The 21,364-nt window shown below is 55.9% G+C and overlaps 1 protein-coding gene across 2 annotated transcripts; it reads right to left on the reverse strand.

Moving 5' to 3' along the window:
• Positions 1–1,408: 1,408 nt before the first annotated feature.
• Positions 1,409–19,533, reverse strand: CTSB (cathepsin B). 2 transcript variants are annotated; one of them, XM_064482505.1, is made up of 11 exons: positions 14,515–14,657; positions 12,636–12,707; positions 8,726–8,876; positions 7,735–7,820; positions 6,868–6,982; positions 5,605–5,723; positions 4,768–4,853; positions 4,343–4,486; positions 4,108–4,224; positions 2,793–2,921; positions 1,409–2,456 (listed from the first exon to the last, which is right to left on the reverse strand). In XM_064482505.1, exons 3-11 carry the CDS (start codon positions 8,849–8,851, stop codon positions 2,371–2,373), a joined length of 1,008 nt encoding a protein of 335 aa, XP_064338575.1. In that variant the 5' UTR covers positions 8,852–8,876; positions 12,636–12,707; positions 14,515–14,657; the 3' UTR covers positions 1,409–2,370. The 2 variants fall into 2 exon arrangements, with proteins under 2 accessions (XP_064338575.1, XP_031297971.2); XM_031442111.2 differs by lacking the exons at positions 12,636–12,707; positions 14,515–14,657 and adding an exon at positions 19,389–19,533.
• Positions 19,534–21,364: the final 1,831 nt, after the last annotated feature.

Below are 21,364 nucleotides of genomic sequence, written 5' to 3' on the forward strand. Positions count from 1 at the left end.
TTTCTAGCAGGCTCCTAGGCCATGGACCATTCCGAGGAGCAAGGCTCCAGCTGTAGCAAGGCTACAGCTATCTGATGCATATTAAAAGAGGGAAAGGTTGAACTCCCTTGGCTCAGACTTCTAAATCTGAACTAGAAATATGCCCCTCTTCTCCACGAAGAATGAGGATGCTGTCACCTCAACGATCACCTTGTTTGGAGGCCCCCCCAGGGAAACCCACCACCTACGGAAGCGAGCGGAGGTGACCAGGTGATAGCATGGCTAGTTTGGGATCGATGTCAATATTTCAATAAACATTGCTTTTTCTTTTCTAACAAAGGCTCCTTAAGCCAAGTGTGAAGATGCCCTGAGGTCCATTTTGGGTCATTTAGCACATCTGCTGGCTCCTGGGTGAGGCTGAGGCTGCAAGTGCAGTGGGTACATGGAGGAGCCGGGAGAAAGTGTGAAACAATTACTCCACTCAGCTTGGAAGCAGAAAATGTCACAACTTCACTGAGGTTATTATGAATGTATCCTAACTGAAACTGTACAAATAACATGATTTATTTTTTTTAATGGAGGTACTGGGGATTGAACCCAGGGTCTCGTGCATGCTAAGCACACGCTCTACCCACCCCCGTGCTGATGGATTTGCAGCTCCGGTAACCCTGTCAAACATCCCGTAAGTGCTGAGCTCCTCCAGTTTCTCCTACAACGTTCACCAGGTGTGTAAGAGCTGCTAGAGGTAGTTCTGATCCTAATTTCTGAGGCACATCAGGAGTCAAACCTCTGCTTCTGGGAAGAGCTGGTCCAGCTCCAGCTGGGGAGGGGAATTAACAGGTATTGACAGGCAGTGGGTGGGTGCTGACTTTAACAGCCTCCTGCTGCCTCAAGAACTGGTGTGATCTCTAGTCGTATGGAGTTTTTAAAAATATTTATTGAATTGTTGGTGGGTGGGAGGTAATCAGGTTTATTCATTTATTTCTTAATGGAGGTACTGGGGATTGAACCCAGGACCTCGTGCATGCTAAGCAGGGACTCTACCATTGAGCTTTATATCCCCTCCCCCCATCGTATATGGTTCTTAACTAGGACCATGCGAAGGATTAAGTAATTATTAACCAGCGGCGTAAATCAGAGAGACAGGGCACTCACAGCTGCACACAGGCTCTGCCATCACTGGGGGAACACCTCCAGCAGGACTCGGGTTATGTCACCACCAACACACCACGTCCACAGGTGTCCGGGCAGGTCATTGCTGGTTTACGGTCAGTAACAACGGGGTGCAGCTAGGTCTCACCTCTTCAGTTAGGAGGGGCAGAGTTCAAGGCTTGGGGCAGGGGAGGTGGTGGGTCTCCAGAGAAGGGTCAATGAGAATGACAGGAAACTTAAGAAGAGACACACGGTTTGAAAGTGTGGCCGTGGCAGCGAGGTTAAAATTAGGTATTTATTTTGTTCGACTCAACTGAGGCAAGATTTCCCTGGTTAGCGTTTCAAGGGCCCCCAGGTCCATGGGAACATGATTCTGGCGGATGAGCAGGGACAGTGGCTACAAGTCTAGACAGTGACAAATGCTCTTTGAGATCCCAGCAGAATGCAGACTTCACGTTGAAGGACAGGCGCTTTATGGGCACAGACGTCCTTAACAGGGTGCAGCCATGATTTTAAACAGTTGAAAGCTGGTTTCTCCCAAACTAGTTCCCTGGTATGGGGCGGGGGGGTCAGTCAGTCAAATCACCAGCCAGCTCCGCTTTACAGAGACAACCTGTGAGGCAGCACCGCTCTTCCAGCTACCAGACTCACTCATGTGATCACTGAGCTGCCCCTCAAATAAAACTTTAAAAAGAGAATCGTGCAAAGACCAGACCAGAGAAAGCTAGCGAGGCTGCGAAGCTGGCCAGATGTGGGGGCCCTGGGTGAACAGGGCTTTCTCCAAAGGGCTGCCCCGCTGTCTCTCCTCCACCCACCCAGGATCTAGGAAGCTGGGAGGGACTGCTGGCCGGTGTGTGAGGATCAGTCCGGACAGGAAGAAAACCTGTGCATCCTGGGGGTCTCTGTTGTGCTCGCTGGGTGGCGGTGGCGGCGGCGGCGGCGGGGAAGGAAGGCGCTCACGTGCGTCTGGTGGAGGCTCCCGTGTCTAGGCATCTGCACCGTGACAGCAGTCCGTCCGGGGCAGGCCATGGCTGTGTCTCCTTGGAAGAACTGCTGATGGCAGACACGGGGCCTGGCCCAGCTGGGTCCTTCAGGCCCATGTAGGACCTCTTGTGTCTTATCTGAGTTCAAAGGATAAAAGACGTCCCTGCCCCCATCTCATCCAAGTCCAAATGGCTCTATTTAGGGAAAAATTGCTCCAGGGCCGCCAGACAGACCCACAGCAGATTAGATCTGCTTCTAGTCTTGCTTAGCACACGGGATCCCAGCCACGACTTCCGATTCGATTCCGCAGTGATCCTGTCCTCTGAGGATCTTAAAGAAGCCTGGAAAGCAGAGGTAAGATGCCTTTAGAGTGTGCTTGGCTTCTGCTCTTTGCCAGCATGCCCAGACTCATCCCTGGAAGACCTGGGAGCGAAAGTCAGGAACCAGCCCCCGCGCGGTCCCCAAAGGCACAGAGGGTGCCGTGTCACCCGTCACTGCGCCCGGTGCAGTGGGGAGCGGGGCAAGCGCATGTGGTCTGGGGCCGTGCCCTGTCCACCCGCCATTACTCAGGATCAGACCGCCCTTGTGGCAAAGGGAACCCCCGCTCCCCAGCAGCTGGACGAGCAGGAGGACAGGACGCCCCCTGGTACAGAAAGGAGAGAAGGGGCTGCACTCACCATTGTCGCCCCAGTCAGTGTTCCAGGAGTTGCCGACCAGCCAGTAGGGGGTGCCGTTCTCCTCGCCCCAGCCCAGGATGCGGATGGCGTGACCGCCCATCATCTCCCCCTTGACGTGCTGGTACACTCCTGAGAGAGGGACACCTGTTCAGACCCAGGCTGGGCCGCCGCCCCACCTCCCACAGTGCCTCCAGCTCGCCTGGCCACCCCCAGCCACGACAGACGGGTCCGGAGGGCCCACGGGCCTGCCACGGGAGAAGGACGGACTTGGCATTCCCACAACATTCAGGAATTATTTAAATGCACTTTTGAAAGCCCAATACAAATGTGTCGAGTAAATGTTAAGGTGGAGTCCAGTAAAATGTGCTTGCTGCCTGCCTTCAAAACCAACAAATTCTAGTTAAATTTCTCCTTTAAGAGATGTTAAAATAATAATCATCTTACATACTGGGACTCCACGTAATGATTTACTTGTCAAAAGGGTTCTGTGGCTGAAAGAGTGCTAAGCTGCTGCTCTCGGCCCACCCTGGACAGGGGGTGCGGGCGAGGCCAGGCTGGCGGCGGCTAGTACCGCCTGACGGAGACGGAGACCAGCTGAGGTGCTCGGGACCAGGCTGCTCCTCACTGGGGAGACCTCGTCAAACTGGAAATGCATCCTCATAATACTGCAGGGAGCTGCGCTAAGAGCTGCCATCTTTGTATTTCTTGCCAGAGTCATCTTCCCTTGTCTGATCCTTGTTTTTTTAAGAGTGGAGAGCTTTGGGGTTTTCAGTCTAAGGCAACGTGAGACAGAAGCCTTCAGCACAGCCTGTCCATCTAAGGAGGGATTTCTAAGACGGCTCTCAGGTGGGGACCATCCTGTCCCCCCCACCCCCTGGCTTGAATCCCCACAGCGAGGGGCTCCCTGTTTCCTCATCCACCTGCTGCTCTGCACGATGCCAAGACTTTGCCAAGACAAAGATGAAAAGGGTCACTCAGCCCAGACAGGCGAAACCTACAGTTACAACGTGAATATGAGGAAGTGGGGGGGACCGAAGCGGGTGGCGGGGGGGGGGCTTTCCCAGGGGTATCTGAGCCGCCCCTCCGGGATGGGTAGGAGCTCTCTGCAGAGGACGCGCAGCGCAGCCTGCACAGGAGACGCCGGTGGGAGGGAGGGGCCGGAGCAGGCGGAGATCGGAGACTGTCGGGGCTGAGAGCAGCTTTGCCCACGGCCTAGGCGCCAGCACCACCTTCTCCCAGACCCGCCTCCCACCCGAAGTCCTGCCCTCAGGAACCAGGCCTCCCTCCCCAGGGCCACCAGGGGGCCGGCACTCACCGGACTTGTACAGCAGGAAGTCCGAGTACACAGAGAAGGCCCCCTCGACCGGGCCGTTCTTGTAGATCTCGGCCATGATCTCCTCCTGGTTGCTGGGGACGCTGTAGGAGCTGCAGCCTGCAGAGGGGCCGCCGAGCGGCCGGTCAATGGTGTTCATCCTCCACCCGAGTTCCTGACCCGGGACCCCCCGCCCTGGCCGCCTCCCTCCTCGGCTCCCCGGGCCCACCCCACTCACCGAAGTGCTTGTCATCTTTGTAGGACGGGGTGTAGCCAGGCTCGCAGTTCTTTCTGCACTTGGGGGTGGCCCCCTCCCCCGTGCACGGGGGCCGGGAGCCGTTCACGTGGTGCTCGCAGGGAGGGATGGAGTAGGGTCTGCAACCTGGGGGGCCACGCAGAAAAGAGGGTGTCAACAGAAAGCCCTCAGAGGCCCCTGGAGGCCAGAGGAGAATCGGGGCGACGGCTCACGGGAACAAGAAGGCACCCCCGTCCGCGGCACTGACGCTGTTCTGCCTCCTGTTGCTAATCCTGTGTCGAGGAGGCTGGTTGGTCTTTCTGCCCTAATTTTCAGCCCAGCATTCTTGCCCTCGACCCTCACTTTTTGGTGGAAAATGAGACCATTATTATCCCCTCCTTGTAAGATCCATCAGGCCAGACACTCACCGACATGCGAGTCATAGAGGCCACCAGACACCAGGCCTTGCTTCGTCCAGAAGTTCCAAGCTCCAGAAGGGAAGCCGCCGTTACAGCTGAGAAAAGAGCCACTCGTTAAACTCATCATGAGGGCGGTTCCAGGGGCTCCCAGCCCACCCGACACCGTCTTCAGCAACTGGCCCAACAGTTCTCCCAGATCCACAAACCCCCAGTCATGCCCCCTGCCCGACAGTCACTTCACACAGGGAGTCACCCAGGCTCCCAGGCCCGCCCGCCCAGATCCCTGCACCAAGCAGGCTGTGTCCTTGGCTAGGCAGGGACTGCAGGGCGCACAGTGGAAGCCCCAGGGCACCTACAGGAAGCCCCAGTGCCAGGGATTCCAAGTTAATTGGTGTGACCTGAGGTCCAGGCTTTTTTTTTTTTTTTTTTTTTTTTTAACTCCTAGGAATTTCTAATCCGCAGCCGCAACTGAACATCACTGCTGCAGAACCAAAGCCAGAGGTGGCAGGAGGCAGGGCCCTGGTGACTAGTGCAGTGCATCCGGGGACCAGCCTCCTCAGCTGCACAGATAGGTGGCCAGCCGCTACGTTTCTGAGGGCAGGAGGGCAGGAGCGGAATGAGGGTGACAACAGCCAGGCCTGAGCTCAGAGGTAAACCAGCTGTCCTGAGACCATCTGTTTTGCCCAGACCCACTGTCCACACCCAGCGCTGTGGAACCAGCCTGGTTCAAGGCACCGCCCAGAAAGCGGGGGCCTGCTTCCAGACGCCCTAGGGCCCGGGCTGTCTCAGCGGAGACACCACCCAGCCTGAGGAGGTCCCACTTCCGTCCCCGGGGCCCAGACTCACCCCTCCCCACACTCCAGGCCGCAGCAGGTGAGCATGTCCTCGGCAGACACCTCCACGTTCACACGCCCATTGCTGTGGATGCAGATCCGGTCGGAAATGGCTTCCACAGCCCCAAACGCCTGCAGGAACAAGCCCCACGCAGGTGAGCCCCGGCCCTGCACCGCGGCCCCTCCAGCCACCATCCCGGGGAACTGCAGCGGGCCTTCCTGGCGGCTAGTCTCTCTCCACGGCAGGTGAGGGTCCAGCGCGCCATCTAGCTGAGCTTTAAAGCAGTAGACCAGTCCACCTCTACCTGGGCCTTCAGTTCATTTCTGAAACACGTGGTTTTTGGTTTTTAACATAAAAACATAATTTGCACAAAGGACAAATCCTGTATGATTCCACTTATACGAGAAGTCGGGGTGGAGTGCATGGCTGTTAGCATCACTGACACCATCTTGGGCCCTTATGGTTTCTCCTGTCCTTCTGCTCACCCTCCCCAGGACTGGACTGTGCAGTAAATCACTTCTGTCATCAAGGGCTTTGCAGTTAATGGACTTTGTTTAACAGTCGTCAGGACCAGGGGCCCTGTTGGTCCCCAAACAATGAAAACCTTTGCTGACATGTTCCTAGTGCCCAGGAGACCAGCTACCCACTCATGAATCCCTGCGAGTTAGTTACCCTACCTACAATAAACTGATTCTTATGATTAAAAAAAAAAACAAACCATGAGACAGAAAGTAGAAGGGTGGTTGCTGGGGTTGGGGCTGAGGGGAGGGAAACGGGAGTTGGTGTTTCGTGGGGACAGAGTTTCCGTTTTGCAAGATGGAAGAGTTCTGTGTGTGGACGGTGACAGGTGCGCCACAGTGAACACACTTAACGTGGCTGGATGGCCCTTAATGATTAACAGGGTTAAATTCATATCATGTGTACTTTACCCCAAACACATGATTAAGACAGCTCACGGGACACTTCTTCACGAAGCAGAGTAGAGGTCAAAGCTAATGGTATTTGCTGATGAGACAGCGTGTCAAACAGAGAAATAAAAACTGCTTCACAAGCCATACTCGGGACATGCCCTGTGCAGGGGCTTCTGCACGTCAGTCCTTCCATCTGGGTAACTCCTGACCGTAGGGGTCTCGCTTATTTTAACACCGGTGGACACCGAGACTCAGGAGTTTTATGTGACTTGCCCGGTCCCAGCTGGTCTAACCTCAGCTCCCAGCGTCCCTCCCAGCCCGCTGAGCCCCGCGCCCCAGCCCCTCCCAGCCGGTGGGTCCTCACCCAGCAGGAGCCACAGGAACCCTGGTCTCTGATCTCTTTGATGGTCGGGCAGTTTGGCCACTGCTCCCGGGCATCGAAGCTTTTGGGCAGAGCCATGTTCCCAGCCAACGCAACCCTGGGCAAAGGAAGGTCTCCTTCACACGCTGTCATCTTACAACCCGTGCCCCACCCGCCAAGAGGCCAGCCGACTGCGGCCTGGGCCGCCACCAGAAGGGGGAAGAGCATGAGGACACACAGGAGGGTGTGTGTGGGGATGTCCCCCTGGCATTTAAAAAACGAAATCCAGCTCTGCTGTTTCATGTAACTCGCTAGTCCGCGTGCTGCTTCTACACTTGTTCTATGATGTTTTTGAAGCATTTTGGCCACAGGGTCCAGATAATTCTCTCTCTTGCCTCCCCCACCCCACCCAGACCGTAAGGGTCATCGTTTTCTCAACATCCTCACAACTGTGTAACGTCCCATCACTTAACTCTCCCATCCTCACTGTTCGATCTTTCCAGCGCCTCCCTCAGGAGTCGTATCTCTGTGAAAATGCCCACTGCAGTCTTCCAGGAAAATAAAACACTAATGGCAGATCATATGGCTTTTCTTAGATTTTCCTTAAATTATTCAAGATTGGGTCCATTCAGGTGTTGGAGACCCAGACCTGAGGCCTTTCCCACCGGGACAGCTGGACGAGAATGGGGGAAACCGCACGGGGGCTGAGCCCCATGCCTCGGGGAGAGTCCTGGCAGCCCTGGGGGAGGCGAGGCCGAGCATGGAGGGGAAGCCTTCTCTCCCCGCTTCCCGCCCTGCCAAACCAGCGCCTCTGCTCACGTGGCAGCCACGCAAACCGCCGCCGCCCAGCCCCCGGGAGCGGGTGCTCACCTCTCGGGCAGCTTGGGCCCACCCAGGAAGGTGCCACACAGCTTCTTCACGTAGCTCAGGTCCGCATTGCGGAAGTTCTGTCCGGCCTGGAAGAGAGCCCACCACAGCTGTCACGTGGGTGTTTCCAGCGGTGGGGTGGAGCGTGCACGCCGCCCCTACAAGGCCTGACAAGGCCAGGGGTCCCCACCAAGTCAGCAGAGCAAGGGGGCGGGGGCACCGCTCAAGACCAAAAGCCTGTCCCCCAAATTCACACGGAAACCTAACCCGCAATACACTGGTGTTAGGAGGTGGGGCCTCTGGGAGGCGCTCAGGCCATGAGGGTGGAGCCCCCGTGAATGGGATGAGTGCCCTTTCACAAGGCAGCCCCGGAGAGTGAGCCTGCCCCTCTGGCCAAGTGGGGACACGACAAGAAGTCCGCCACCTGCAACCCAGAAGAGGGCCCCCCGCTCTGGGGCCTCCTGCCTCCAGAACTGAGAGCAAGAAACTCCTGCTGACCAGCCCTGATCTGTGCTGCTCCGTTACAGCAGCCTGAACGGGGCAGGCCAGGGCCAGCCCAGCCTGACCGCACGGGCAGTGGGCAGCTCTCAGCCCAGCGGGCGTCGCCTCGGAATCTCCTGTTTGCTGATGTCACGAGAAACTCCGAGCATAGCTTAGCCCTCATCTCTCGGTTCCTGCAGCCGCGGGCCTCAGGGCTGGGCGGAGCCATGGAGCTGCTGGTTTTGCTGGGCTCTGACACCTACTATGGTGGGGCCCACGGCATCCTCCCCAGCTCGCTGTGAACATTTCACCCTCTGTATGCTTCCACGCACCTCTGCTAACACACACGGACACCCCCACACACACACACACACACAGGGACAGGGCAGAGGGCGTGGGTCTGAGCAGTCCTAACTGTGAATTGGATTAACTGTCCCGGACACACCATCCTGGGGGACACAGCTGCAGCCCCGCCCCCAGGAGTCCGAGTGCACAGACGTGGCCCCCACCGCACCTTCCAAGTGGTGTTACGCTTGTTCACATAGTCGATCAGCTCATCCGACATGGGTGGGAAACGCACACTGCTCTGCGCACTGGTCAGCACCAGCAGGCAGCCGAGGGTGGCCAAGAGGTGCCACATTTTGGCAGCTAGATCTGAGATTTACCTAGAAAAGAAGGGACACAAGATGTCAGGACGCTTCTTCACTCATTCCAGGGCTCGACCCGGGCAGGCGCCACGGCAGGCAGCACCATTCACGGCCACCAAGGATCCAGTGGTCAAAAGGCCTCCCACCCTGGGTCTGCCACTTGTCCCTGGTGTTCCTGTTTCCTCTTCCGGGGCCTAGGTATCGGCAGAGAGCCTTCAAGGACCTCGGTGCCCACGGGCCCCTCAGACCTGGTCTCAAAGTCCCAGCCTGTGCCCAGAGCACGCAGGACTGTGCCGTGGATGGCATGTTTGAGTCCACTCCAAATTCACGCCGGATCCCACCCACCAAGGTGACGGTGTTGGGAGGGGGGGCTTGGGGAGGTGACCAGGTCGTGAGGGTGCAGCAAAGAGTTCCCCCCACCCCCTGTGAGGCCACAGGAGGAGTCTGAGCAGGGGGGCCCTTGCCGACCATGCTGGGCCCTGATCTGGACCCCCTGCAGTAAGTTTCAGTCTGTGCCATTCTGTCGCAGGGGCCTGAATGGGCGAAGATGGACCGAGCACTCCCCGCCAGGCGGCCGGCAGCCGGGGAAACGCCAAGGAAGGGCTGCGGTGTGTGCAGTACGGCCCCGCCGTTGTGGGTGGGGCCCGTGTCACCCGGGCTCCAGGGCCATCGCAGGGTGACGGCAGGGCTCACAGTCCGAAACGGCGCTGGGCACCGCGTGGTCTGGGGTAGCTCGTGAGCTCGGGGCCGAGGCTGACCTGCTGCCCGTCAGCACCCAGCCCAGGGCCCAGCCACGAGCAGCACCAACACGTCCATCCCGCACAAGTGCACAAACTTGGGTCTTCAGGCCAAGCGGAGCCCGGTGCCCTCCCTGCTACTGCCAACCTGCCTCTCTGTGGGTTCGCAGGACGAAACTCGGAACTTTTAGTAAGCAACCCTTCCCTGTGACTATGTCCCGCGGGGAGGACCAGTGGGATCAGCCCTGTAAGAGGAGATAAGCTCAGGAGCCACATTCCGGACACGGAACAAGCACATACACGCCAGCCCCCAGCTCCGTCTGGGAGGAGCCAGGAGGCAGAGCCGGCCTGGCCGGTGGCACAGGTCTCCCGGGATTTATTTCCTGTGGTTTTTCCAGTCAGCCAAGGGCTCTGCTTATGGCTTCAGAGACAGGGCTTCCGAGAAAGGAAGCCATCCCATCATCACCGCAGCCTCAGATCTTGGACCGGCCTGTGAGTCAGGGGACCAGTGGCTTCCAGCTCAGCCTGAGTCATGCTCTCAGGCAAGTGGCTCTGAGGATGAGAGCAGGAAATGCGACCTGGGCACCAGGGCACCGCGGGGCCTCCTGTGTTGCCCGCACAGTGGGGAGTGTGCGTGTGTGTGTGTGCGTGCGTGTGTGCGTGTGCTCTGACCTCCTGTCCCTGTCCTCAGGGGCCGACGCGGTGGGGTCACTGTGTCACCTCCTCACAGGTCACAGGCCATCAGCAGTACATGGAGATGACGTAGGTGACAGCACCGAACACGCTGCCTCCCACACTGCGAATTATGTTTAAGTGAAAATCTAAACTTAGCTGTTGCTTAAGAAACCGCCCACCCAGGACAGCAAGGCGGTTCTGGAAAAAGAGCACCGACAGGGGCCCGAGCCTCTGGGGTGGGAAACGTATCATAAACCCGGGCGACACAGACCACTTGGAGGCACAGCCTCCATGGGGATTCAGTGTGCGGGGACAGAGGCAAGGGAGGAAGAGGCACGTTTCGGTGGATGGTGCCTGCAACCAGCTCTGTGCATTTTGGGGAAAGAAAAACAAAAAAGGCTGAATCTTTACCCTCAAGTCCTCACACACAAAAAGTGCTACATGGAACAAAGATCGTGAATAAAAACATAGAAGTTGCATGAAAAAAAGGGTGCACTTCTTAAAATGGACTACTGCAGTGAGGAATGCCTGACATAAAACAGAATCTTGAAGAAGAAAGTGAGTGATTACACGAAACTAAAGCCTCTCTTTTAGAAAAACCAAATATAACGTGCCAAATGGGCAAACAAAAAATAGCCCTTACATACACTCAAGGCTTTGTTTCCCTAATGTGCAAAGGACTCTTAAAATCAGAATAGAAAAAGTGTAATAGGAAAATGCCAAAAGGACAAACACAGCGAATTTACAGGACAAAGGGCTAAGAAGGTCAACGGAGGTCCTTCAAGATGCTCGACTAGCAGGTACATTTATCGGCAATCAGACCCCGGAGCGAAGGCTGCAAGATAGTTTCCAGCTAACAGGGTGGATGAATGCCTGGGGGTGGGGCTGCCCCCGGCTCTGTCAGTCCTTCAACCTGCCTGCCCTCTGACTCAGCGGTCTGACATTTAGAAACTTCTCCCTCAAGCCTCAAAACGCAGGTACAGGTACATACAGGTTCACCAAAGACCTCTGTATTCGCAAAAGACCAAAAAGAAAGCTTCTAACAGACTGTTAAGTTGTGGTAAATGGTTAAATAACAGAAAACAAACGCAGCCACCAAGGAATGAAGCAGTGGAAGGGGATCGCACGGCACTGACGCAGTAGAAACGCCCCAAATACACAGGAAGTGACAAAAAAGCAAAGCGGTGGGTGAGTCACGACAAGTGTGAGTCCACGAGGCCGTGGACACATTTATTCTTCTCCATGTGCAAAACATCAAGAAAAACACACCCAAGTCACAAGTAACTGCTTACCTTCACTAGAGAGACTACCCTTTTTTATTTTTAAATGAACGTGTTATATTCGAAGTTTCGTTCTTTTCAGAACTTTTAGGAACGTTTAGGAATAGTAACTAGTGCTACCAAAGACCCAGAGCCACCAAACTGACGCAAGAACACTCGTTCTGATGACCCCCAAGTGTGCTTCTGATCGGAGGCCTCCTCCCTGTGACCTGCTCCAAACGCTTAACCTTTCCATTTTCAGTGACTCATGGGGAGGCTGCTGTTCACATGACCCCAAAGTGTCAGGGATCCTCCAAACTGTTAGGGAATGTCTCGCTGTGCCCTCCTGTGGCAGGAGGGGTGACAGGGCTCACTGGGGCCTCTTCTGGGAAGAGAAGCAAAGCAGAGGGGTCCTTCCTTTTCATCGACACCCTGACTTACACTTGGGATCTTAACGCCTTCCCAAGATGGGAGTGTGGGGCTGCCCTCCCCGCACGTGGCATCCAGACCTGCCCCAGGTGAGGCCAGCTGACGGGCCCACCAGAATCACCTGGAAGGGGGACCATCCTTGGCTCTCACCACGACCTGTCCAGGGTGACAGGAGCATGGCAGGGTCCTCAGGAAACCAGAGGCCGGCCCCCCAGAACACTCCCTCTGTGTCAAACGGAGCACCCCCAGGGCCCTGGGGCTTAGCCGCTGCTGAGACATGAAACCATAAGCAAGTGGAGGCTGCGGGGCACCAGCAGGCGAGCCGCATCGCACGAGATTTCTCTGGTCGTGTGGTGGCAGGGAACTTGGGCACCTCCCGGCTCCCAGCTGGTCCTCAGTCCCTGCACCGACAACTGCCCTGCATCCTGGCCCAGGTCCCCTGTCCCGGTTCAGCGCACGTGACACCCGCCCCAATTTCCTGCTCCCCGGGTTCCCCTCCATGGCTCCCTGCCGCAGGGAGATCCAGCCCCGTGAGCCCCGGCCATCCACGGGCCTTCCCTGCAGTCCCCGCCTGGCGGCCGGGGCCCCGCACCCCAGACAAGCACGCGGTCAGCAGCCACCAGCTCCAGTGAGGAGGCTGCACACGGGCTGGAGGCAGGAGCCCTGATGCCACTTACTTCCTAACTGCGCACCGCCTTCGCTGATCCTCGGTCTCACGCCCTGCAACCCGGCTGAGGACCACTGGTTCCCTGGCGGGACAACCAGAGGAAAAGGAGGAGATCAGCCAGCCAGAAGGCAGCGAGGGGCCCTGCCGTCTTCCTCTTCCCTCCTCCCAGCCAAGCCCAACCTGCCCACGACGCCTTCGAATCGCAGAGCAGAGTCCAAATTAAAAACCTGAGGTTTTAACTCCAACCAACCTCCCGACGGGCCTCCTTTCTGAGGGTCTGGAGGCTGCTGAGATCCCAGAGAATATGGGGTCAGATTTCGCCTCCTAAGGGGACAAATGCCCCAGAGCAGTGACAACTGCACGCAGTGAGTGAGCACGTCTTTCCTTCTAGCCACAACCATACACACCGTGAACACAGGACAAACTAGTGCGCACAAACGGTTAAGGCACAAGCCGTGCTGTCCCCAAGCCGGCCTCACCCCGCACACGGCCCTAGCACAGAACGACTCTCACTTTCCCTGTTTCGGGCAGACATTTCCCTTTTCTCAATTCTGTGGGGTTTTTTCCCTTTAAATACAGACAGAATGAACAGAAAGTCCTTATTTCATGAGGGAAGAGGGCCTCAAACAGGATCCGAACACCTGCAAGTCACAAGATCCCTGCTAGGGTGTGGACGGGGGGGGGGGGACAGCTGTGGGCAGATGTGACTGCCAGTCCTCAGTCAGCTGACTTCCTGGGAAGACCTTGGGATGCCCTCTGGCCCCGTTTCAAGCTGATCTCTGGCTTTAAAAGATGGGCTGTCTCATTCCCTTCCTCTCCAAAGGCCTAGAGCATGTAACCATTTAAACAAGAGCACGTCCCATCAGGTTCCGCAGACTGTCGTCCTGGCAAAGTGGTGCCTGCGTCCAGGGGATCCCAGCAAACCCCGCAGAGCAGAGCCGCCCCCAGACTGCCCTGACCCAGTTCTGGGACAACTGCGGGCCTCGGGGCTCTGGAAGGAGGGGCATCCTGCACCCCAAGCACACGGAGTCAAGCTCGGTATTTCCAACAGCTTTCTTATGTGGTTAAGAGCCCTCGGTAGACTGGGTTCTAAATCTGTACTGGGTCTAAGGAGACAGGACGTAGACACCTGAAATTTCCAAGTAAGCCAGTTGCAATCTGCTGCTAGCACAGAAAAAGATGGATGAACGTCCAGCCTCAGTCTTTCACCTGGTCCTGGGCTCTCCCTTACCCACCACTGCTCAAACACTGCTGAACCCTTTCCCATCTGGCTCAGAAAGCTGGCTGCCTATATTTTGCCAATAGCTACAAACTAAGGTTGTTTCTTACATCAGCTGAGTGGTTCTAGGTTGTGGGGAAGGTGGGAGCGTTGGAGGGTCGTGAAGATTCAGTGGGACCCTGCTAGAACTTTTGTTTCCTTCTTTTCCACCAAGACGAGTCACTGCGGGCACGCACCCCAGGAGGCTGGGCCACTTCAGCGCACCCACACCTACCAGGCAGACCTTCCCCTCGACTTCAGCCACGCACTTACACCTCGACGCTGGAGCAGCACTAGCATTTCAACCTCAAATGTGCTCCGATCGCCCTGAAGGACACCCAAGACCTCTCCTTTCTGAGTCTGAGTCACAGCCTTGATGTGGTCTTTCTGTTCTACGTCTTTGTTCCTAATGGAAACGTGTTTAACTGCTTCGTGGCTTCTAAACCTTTAAATCAAAAGCAAAACCATACAACAAGGGCTCCCAATCTTCAACCCCACGGCGCTAGGCGGGGACTGGTCGCTCACCAGCGGGCTCTCTGTCTCCCAGAGCCAGGCTCCCCACGGCTGAATGACCCCCAGCCACTGCTGTGTGTCCCAGAAAAGGCCCCCTGAAGCCCTTCAGGGAACTCACAGGGCCTCTCCCTGCTGCCCATCTGCCAATCATCTGTCCTAAGCAAGGGACTCGTCCCCGCCAGGCCCAGCTGGGCGGCCTTCCCCAGCTGCTCTCCCGCGGCGCCTGGAAACCACGCAGCTGCCGAGCCCACAGACGCAGCCTTGCTTAAGATCAGTTGCAGCGGCTCATATCCTGCAAACAGAAGAAAGTTACTTCTGAGCCATAAAACAACGGACCCCCAGGAAGACCCTCCGCAGCCAAAAGTTTTTGTATTTTTCAGAAACAAGATCATATGGGCAAAGTTTTGGAAAGTTCTGGAAGCTTTTACTTGCCAGCTTTGCTCCCCAACTCTGATGCTGACTTACTGAAATGCTCCCCATGTCTCAGTTTCCAAAATGAGCATGTTGCCTGGATTCTGAAGGACCTTGGGGCTACTTTATAATTGCTTTCAAAAATCCCTGGAGATTCAAATGAGATTAGTGCTCTGTGCCCCTCTCTCTAGCCTCGGGAACACAGCAGATCCCTAATCCAACTGCAGGCTAGATGACACCTTCCTGCTGGCTAGGTACCGGGGGGAAGGGGGAGATGGAAACGTTAGCAGCCCCAAAAGCAAGCAACAGGAAGGCCTCGCCTCTCCGGCTTGGTCCTGGAGCCCTGGGAAGAGATACCTCACCAGGCTGGTGGGAGGTAGAAGACACCCTCCCCCAGCCTGGCTCAGAGCAGGGAGGCCCCCCCCCCCCAGGAACTGTCCCTCACGCACTAGCAGGGAGAACACACATTTCCCCAAACACAGGCCGGTTAACTCCTGCCATCCCAGTGCAATTCTATCCTCAAATGCATCCCCATGTGGATGAAAAATCATGATGCCCCTACTTTTAGGGACAAGCCCTCAAATGGACTGCTCTGCTATCTTGGCCACCAGAACAAAGCACCCCTGCAAATACCTGCAGGAAGCGGGGGCCAGTGACTCCCAGTGGACGTGTGACAAGGCCTCCACCCGGGAGTGGCTGGAACCCTTGGCTGGTACTGCCTTCCCAGGCCTTGTGCAAGTTCAGAGGCCATGTGACTTGTTTATCCCAGTGAGCACATCTTGCCTCAAGTCAGCAGGTCACAGGGTCACCCACTGGGTGATGCCCAGCCTCACTGGGTCCCTTGCCAGAGACGTTCTCACAGTGCCCTACGTTGGGTCAATTAACTATCTCAGTGGTACCACTGGTACCCGTCCTCCTTCCCGCATCCTTGCTGGTAAGGAGGTTATCTTGATGACCAGACTAAGTGAGCTACTGGCCTGGCAGAGACAGATAAGACAGCCAGGCTACAGGAACCATTGTTCCCACACCCAGCACTTAAGACAGCAGTGCTGAAAAAGGACTCCAGTCTCGGTCTCATGTCGGGTTTTTGTTTCACAGGGGAGGGGACCTGGTGCTTGGGAAAAGACCACGAGCAAGCTCTGCATGGAGCCCCTGGGAGGGCAGAGAACTGCCGAGAGACAGAGCTGTGGAAATTCCACCAAACTGACAGGTGTCTCAGCTCTCTCCCCTTTAAAGCGGGACAGTCAGACTGCCACATCCCAAAACCCACATGCATCCTAAGAGTTAAAAAGTCAAAAAATATTATCTAAGTGCAGAGAAGTCCAGATTGCTAGGTGAGGACCTAAAGAAACTGCTGTAAGTTCCAGATGTCCACAAACACCATCACTGACCAACAACAGAAATAGAAAAACGTCCATGATCTCCTAGGGCAAAAGATTAAATTTGAATTCCCAGCCACGAAAATTAAATCAGGGACATGATCTCAAATTCATGAGTTGGCAAAAATTCAAGCCTGGTAACATGGAGTGTCGCTGTATATGAAGAACAGGAACCCTCCAGGCCACTGGGGATAAATGTTGATAAAAAAAACTCACTGGAACAGAGAAAAAGATGTGACAATGAGTGTGTATATGTCCATGAATGACTGAAAAATTGTGCTGAACACTGGAATTTGACACAACATTGTAAAATGATTATAAATCAATAAAAAATGTAAAAAAAAAAAAACACTGGACAGCACTGTCTGCAGCTAGAAAAATGCAAGGTACACATACCTTATGACCCAGCAACTTATGGGACTTCTGCTTGTGCCCTGGAGAAATTCTTGCAAGTGTCTGAGAGGGTTAAGGATATTTACTATTGTGCTGTGAGGACAGTGAAAATGCAAAAACCACCTCGCTGTCCCTCAGGAGACAAATATTCTGCGCATCTTAGACGACTGAGCGGGATCTGTGCGCATCAAGTAAACCAATCTCACAGACGCAAGTGGAAAAGGATACAGGCAGTATAATTAAAGTTAGATCATCTTAATAATATTAAATGTTTGATACAAAGATTTAAAAGACTGATACAAAGTATTAAAAGAACCACAAGGGCAAAAAAAAAAAAAAAAAAACCAAAAACCAAAAAACAAAAAACAAAAAAAACCAGGCAGGAGAATTTTAAAGAGAAGAGCAGTTAGGAGCTACATTCTTTTGGACATGAGACTTGCAGAGCAAAGCTGAAGTTGCCTGCAGAGGGGTCTGAGACCAGGAGGGAAGGCGCGCATCCTAGAAGCCCACACACGCCTGAGGCCCTGGGTGGGGCGGAAAGGGGACTCGCTTAAGTCTAACAAGTAACAGCGTTTGATCCTTAGATCCCCCTCCCACCCAAACGAGGGTGGCTTGTGAACGGGTGGCTTGTGAACGCAACAGGCACAGAACATGACTCGGAGTCACCTCCCACGCACCCTTTTTAAGAGCTCCGGGGTGTGCGCTGAGCACGAACCAGGAAAGATGGGGAGGGGGCCAGGAGTGGGCTGCCCACTGTCTCCCAATATAAAGAGTGTCCAAGAGACCCCTGCATGTGCCACAACTAGATTCACCACCTTACTGTCGACCCCCACCACCTCTACAGGTCTACCATCTCAGATGCGGTTGGACCCTACGAAAGTGCCTGATTTCATTCCTCCCTGACCCACAAAAATTCCCATTCCATACAGTCCAACCTCAAGTTTCCTCATCCCAAACTGTCAAAAGCAGGTGGCAGAGGTTGTGAGTCTTCACCTCGAAACATCTCAGTCCTTCTCCCCCAAGGACAGGGGTATTCAACATGATCGCAACTCAGCACATTTAAGAAAACCACCCAACAGACCCTCCAAGGCGCCCCTGGAAGCACTCTCCTTTTGCTTCTCAACCCAACTGCAAAGGGTGATACAAGGTACCTCTTGGCCCTAAAAAGTGCAACTTCTGACTCCAACTCCTAGGGCCAGCAGATGGAGGAAAAAGGAATCAGTCTACAAGGAGGGCCCGGGCTCAAGCTGTTAAGTCAGCATCACACGGGCACGTGCCTCCCGCAGCCAAAGGGCTTCCACTCTCACCGCTGGACCAGTTAGGAAACAGGGTTGTCCTGACCCAGTACGGGGGAAGTAACTGGACCCAGGGCTGTGTCTGGCTCATGCTGCCTCCCCCCTCCCCAACCTGTGAAGCCCCCAGATGAGGATCTGCACCCTTCCACTCAGCAGCCTCCAGCTCTGGGCCACACGTCCAAGGTTTGAGCAAGTTCTTTCTTCAGAGCACACCTTCAGGTCTCTCTTCGGGAAAGCCACTCAGGGTGGGGGCGGCCCAGGCCTGTTCACTGTGAAGGTCAAGGGTTCTAGGTCTCTGTCACCAGTTAAGGATGTTAGGAAAGAAAAAGAAAGTAGCCTTTATCAAACCGGACACCCCTCTAAGGCCCTTCCTCTCACGGTTCTGCATGTAGAGAGTCAAGTAGATGAATGCAGCATTTCAGGTGCATTTGCCACGAGTGGAGGCACCTGAGGGTCTTTTTTCCCCAAGGTAACCAAAGGTGCAAGGCCTCCCTTTAAATCCCACCTCCCCTGCCACTGGGTGAGTCTCTGCTGGGTCAGGTAGAGCGGTGTGGGGCCTGGGCTGCCGCCCTCCCCACGCCAGCCCACGGGCTTCCTTGGTGCCTGGGAAGGGGGTTGAGCGAGGCCCACTAAGGAGGTAATCCAACTCACATCTACCTGGACTGCCCTGCCGGCCCCCAAACCAGCCACCCCACAGGGCCCCGCAGACGCTCCCTCTCTCAGCCGTCCAGGGTCATGTGCTGAGGGCCTCTGCCCTGCCTTCTCCTCGCCCACAGCACCCTGGGCCCACGCTCGGCTGCCTTCCTCACAGTCCACAATGGGGAGGGCATCCCCTCCCCTCCCCACTCCCGGGGTGGGGGTGGGGGCCCTGGGGCGCCGGGGCCTACAGGCTCCTGCCCTCCTCTCTGCCTAGTTTCTCCTCCCGTCTGTGGATTTAACTCTCCCTGTGGGTCCCACCCTACTCCACCCAGTTCCAGGTTCCTGTTTTCCGGTTTCTGTCTTCTGGGGTCCCTGGATTGCGTAAGCAGAGAACTGCCCAGGCAAACCCTTCAGAGTAAGAACACCTGGAACAGATACAGGCAGGTACTATCATCTATAGCAATCTGCTGAGAAAACTGGGGCCCAGGAGCTCACAAGGCGCTGGGGCGCCAGAATGCAGCCAAAGTCCCCGGGGTCCAGGTCAAGCTCTTTCTTGCAGGCTCCTCTCTCGCCGCCCCCCCACCCGCAAAGTCCCCAGCTCCGCTGGGGCTGCCCCCAACCCCCGGCCCCGGCCCAGCCCTGCAGACGGCGGACCGCGGGGTCGGGCTGACCCGGCCGGGGTCACGAGCCTCCCGGCTTGGGTGGGGACGGGGCCCGCCCGCCCGCACGGGGCTTGGCTTTTGCTTTTCTCCCCAGAGCGACTCCCAGGAGCGCACGGGTGCCGCCCGGCTCGCCCGGCGGTGACTGTCCGCGCGTCCCCACCGCCCCGCCAGGGGCGCTTCCGCCGGGCTGGCGGCGCGCCCGCCCGCACTCACCGAGCTCCGCGCCGAGGGCCTGGGCCTGCAGCCTGCGAGCGCCGCGCGGGTGCCGGTGCCGGAGCCGGTGCCCGAGCAGCCGCCGTAGCTTCCCGGAGCCGCCCCCGCGCTATTTACGGCGCCCGGCCCCGCCCCGCGCCCGGCTGACTCGCCACGTGACGCGGCGCCGGCGCCCCGCCCCCAGCGCCCCCCCACCCCCAATCCCGGCCCCGGGCATCCCGCTCGCCCGCCTCCACCCCCGCGCACCCGGGCGGCGGCGATCGGAAGGCAGCCGGGGGCGGCCCTCGGCGCCTCACCCCCGCCTGCAGACAGCCTCCCGGGCCGCCGCTGCGCGTCAAAGCCCGGGTCCCTGCTTGGGGGAGGGGTGACCTGTTTCTTACTTCATTCATTCGGAAATTCATTCATGCCAGAGATGGGGGTATCAGCATAGCAGGCCTCCCGGAGGGCCTCAACAAGCTGTTAGCTTTCACGTTCTGAGAACGTGCCTATCAGATACTCCAGCTGGGTAAGGTTATTTTTCTTTCAAAGGTAGCTAATTATTCCTGGGTACTGATTTCAGGAGCTCCGCCAGGGTTTCTGTAGAGAAGGACCTGAGAGGCAGAAATCTGTTTGGAAGAGGGGTGCCAGGAGGCCTGTCCTGAAGGGGACACACAGCAAAGCACACTGTTTTACTTGGAGTTTACCTAGGGGAAGGGGGCCTTCGGTGGCAGATGGAGATGGAAGGGGCGGGGCTCAGGACGCACCCTGCTCCATGAATCCCACGTTTCTAATACTGTTGACAGCCTTGCAAGGTAGGTACGATACCAGTTTTATTCGAGGCCCAGGAAAGGCTGGCATTTTATCTCGATTCTCTTGGTAATAAGAAAGCTGTAGGTCTGGACACATGTACTTGCACCTGTCTGGTCCCAGTTAAGGATGAGTGGAAGAAAAAAGGACTCCACATACGGTTGCTAAACCCTCAGTTGAGTGGACTGTCCAAGGAACTGAGGACAACAGTGGGGACAAACAGGCTCCAGCCTTGGACTCTAGACTGCAAGTTAGTGTTCTGCCAAGTCACCTTCTGTATGATGTCAATCATTCTTGCGTTACATACAGGAGCTCCTAAGAGGAGGCGCAAATGGGGAAAACACACACATAATTGTAATGAATCTCTCTCATGTTTACAGCGTGACAAGTGGAGTGCTGAGTGCTTTCCACGCATTCTCAATTTTGTGGAATTTTGGGTGGTTGCCATTATGGAGGTAGAAATCACTTTTGAGAGAATAGAAAAATAAACAAGCACTGCTAGAGCAGAACTGAGTCCTCCCTGGGCTGTCCAAGAAGGCTTCACGGAGGACGGAACACAGCACATGAGGTATCGTCCTCACTGCTCTCACTGGATCTTAAGCCCATGAGGACAAGGATTTTCCCTCTGCGTCCCTTGCACATAGCAGAGTCCGTGACACAGCGGAGAAGGAACACATGTTCACGGAATTACTTCATAAATGCATGCAGTGGACTTTGAAGGTTTTGTAGACTTCTGGCTCGGCCTGCCAGGTTTGGGTTCAGGAACAGCCCTCAGAACTTACAGAAGGGCCTTGCCCTGGATGTGCAAAAGCTGTTTTTCTGCTGAGCTTCTGGAACAGAGGCCTAGGTATGTAACCAACAGATAGAGATGTGTCCTCACACAGTATCGGACTCGAATGTTCACTGCAGCGCTATTCACAATAACCAGAAGTTAGAACGACCCAGTGTCCATCCACTAAGGACCAGGTACACATGATGCCGTATGCCCAGACAGTGCATGTTACTCGTTTATAAGAAGGAGTGATGTACCAGTACATCCTGCAGCATGGACGGAGCTTGAAGACATTTACGCTAAGTGAAAGAAGCCAGTCCCAAAGGCCACATAGTATATGATCCCATTTATATGACGTGTCCAGGACAGACAAATCTACAGAGATTTGTGATGGCCTCGGGCTTAGGGGGCTGGAGAT

This window comes from Camelus dromedarius, chromosome 36 (assembly GCF_036321535.1).
Source record: "Camelus dromedarius isolate mCamDro1 chromosome 36, mCamDro1.pat, whole genome shotgun sequence".
NCBI lineage: Eukaryota > Metazoa > Chordata > Mammalia > Artiodactyla > Camelidae > Camelus > Camelus dromedarius.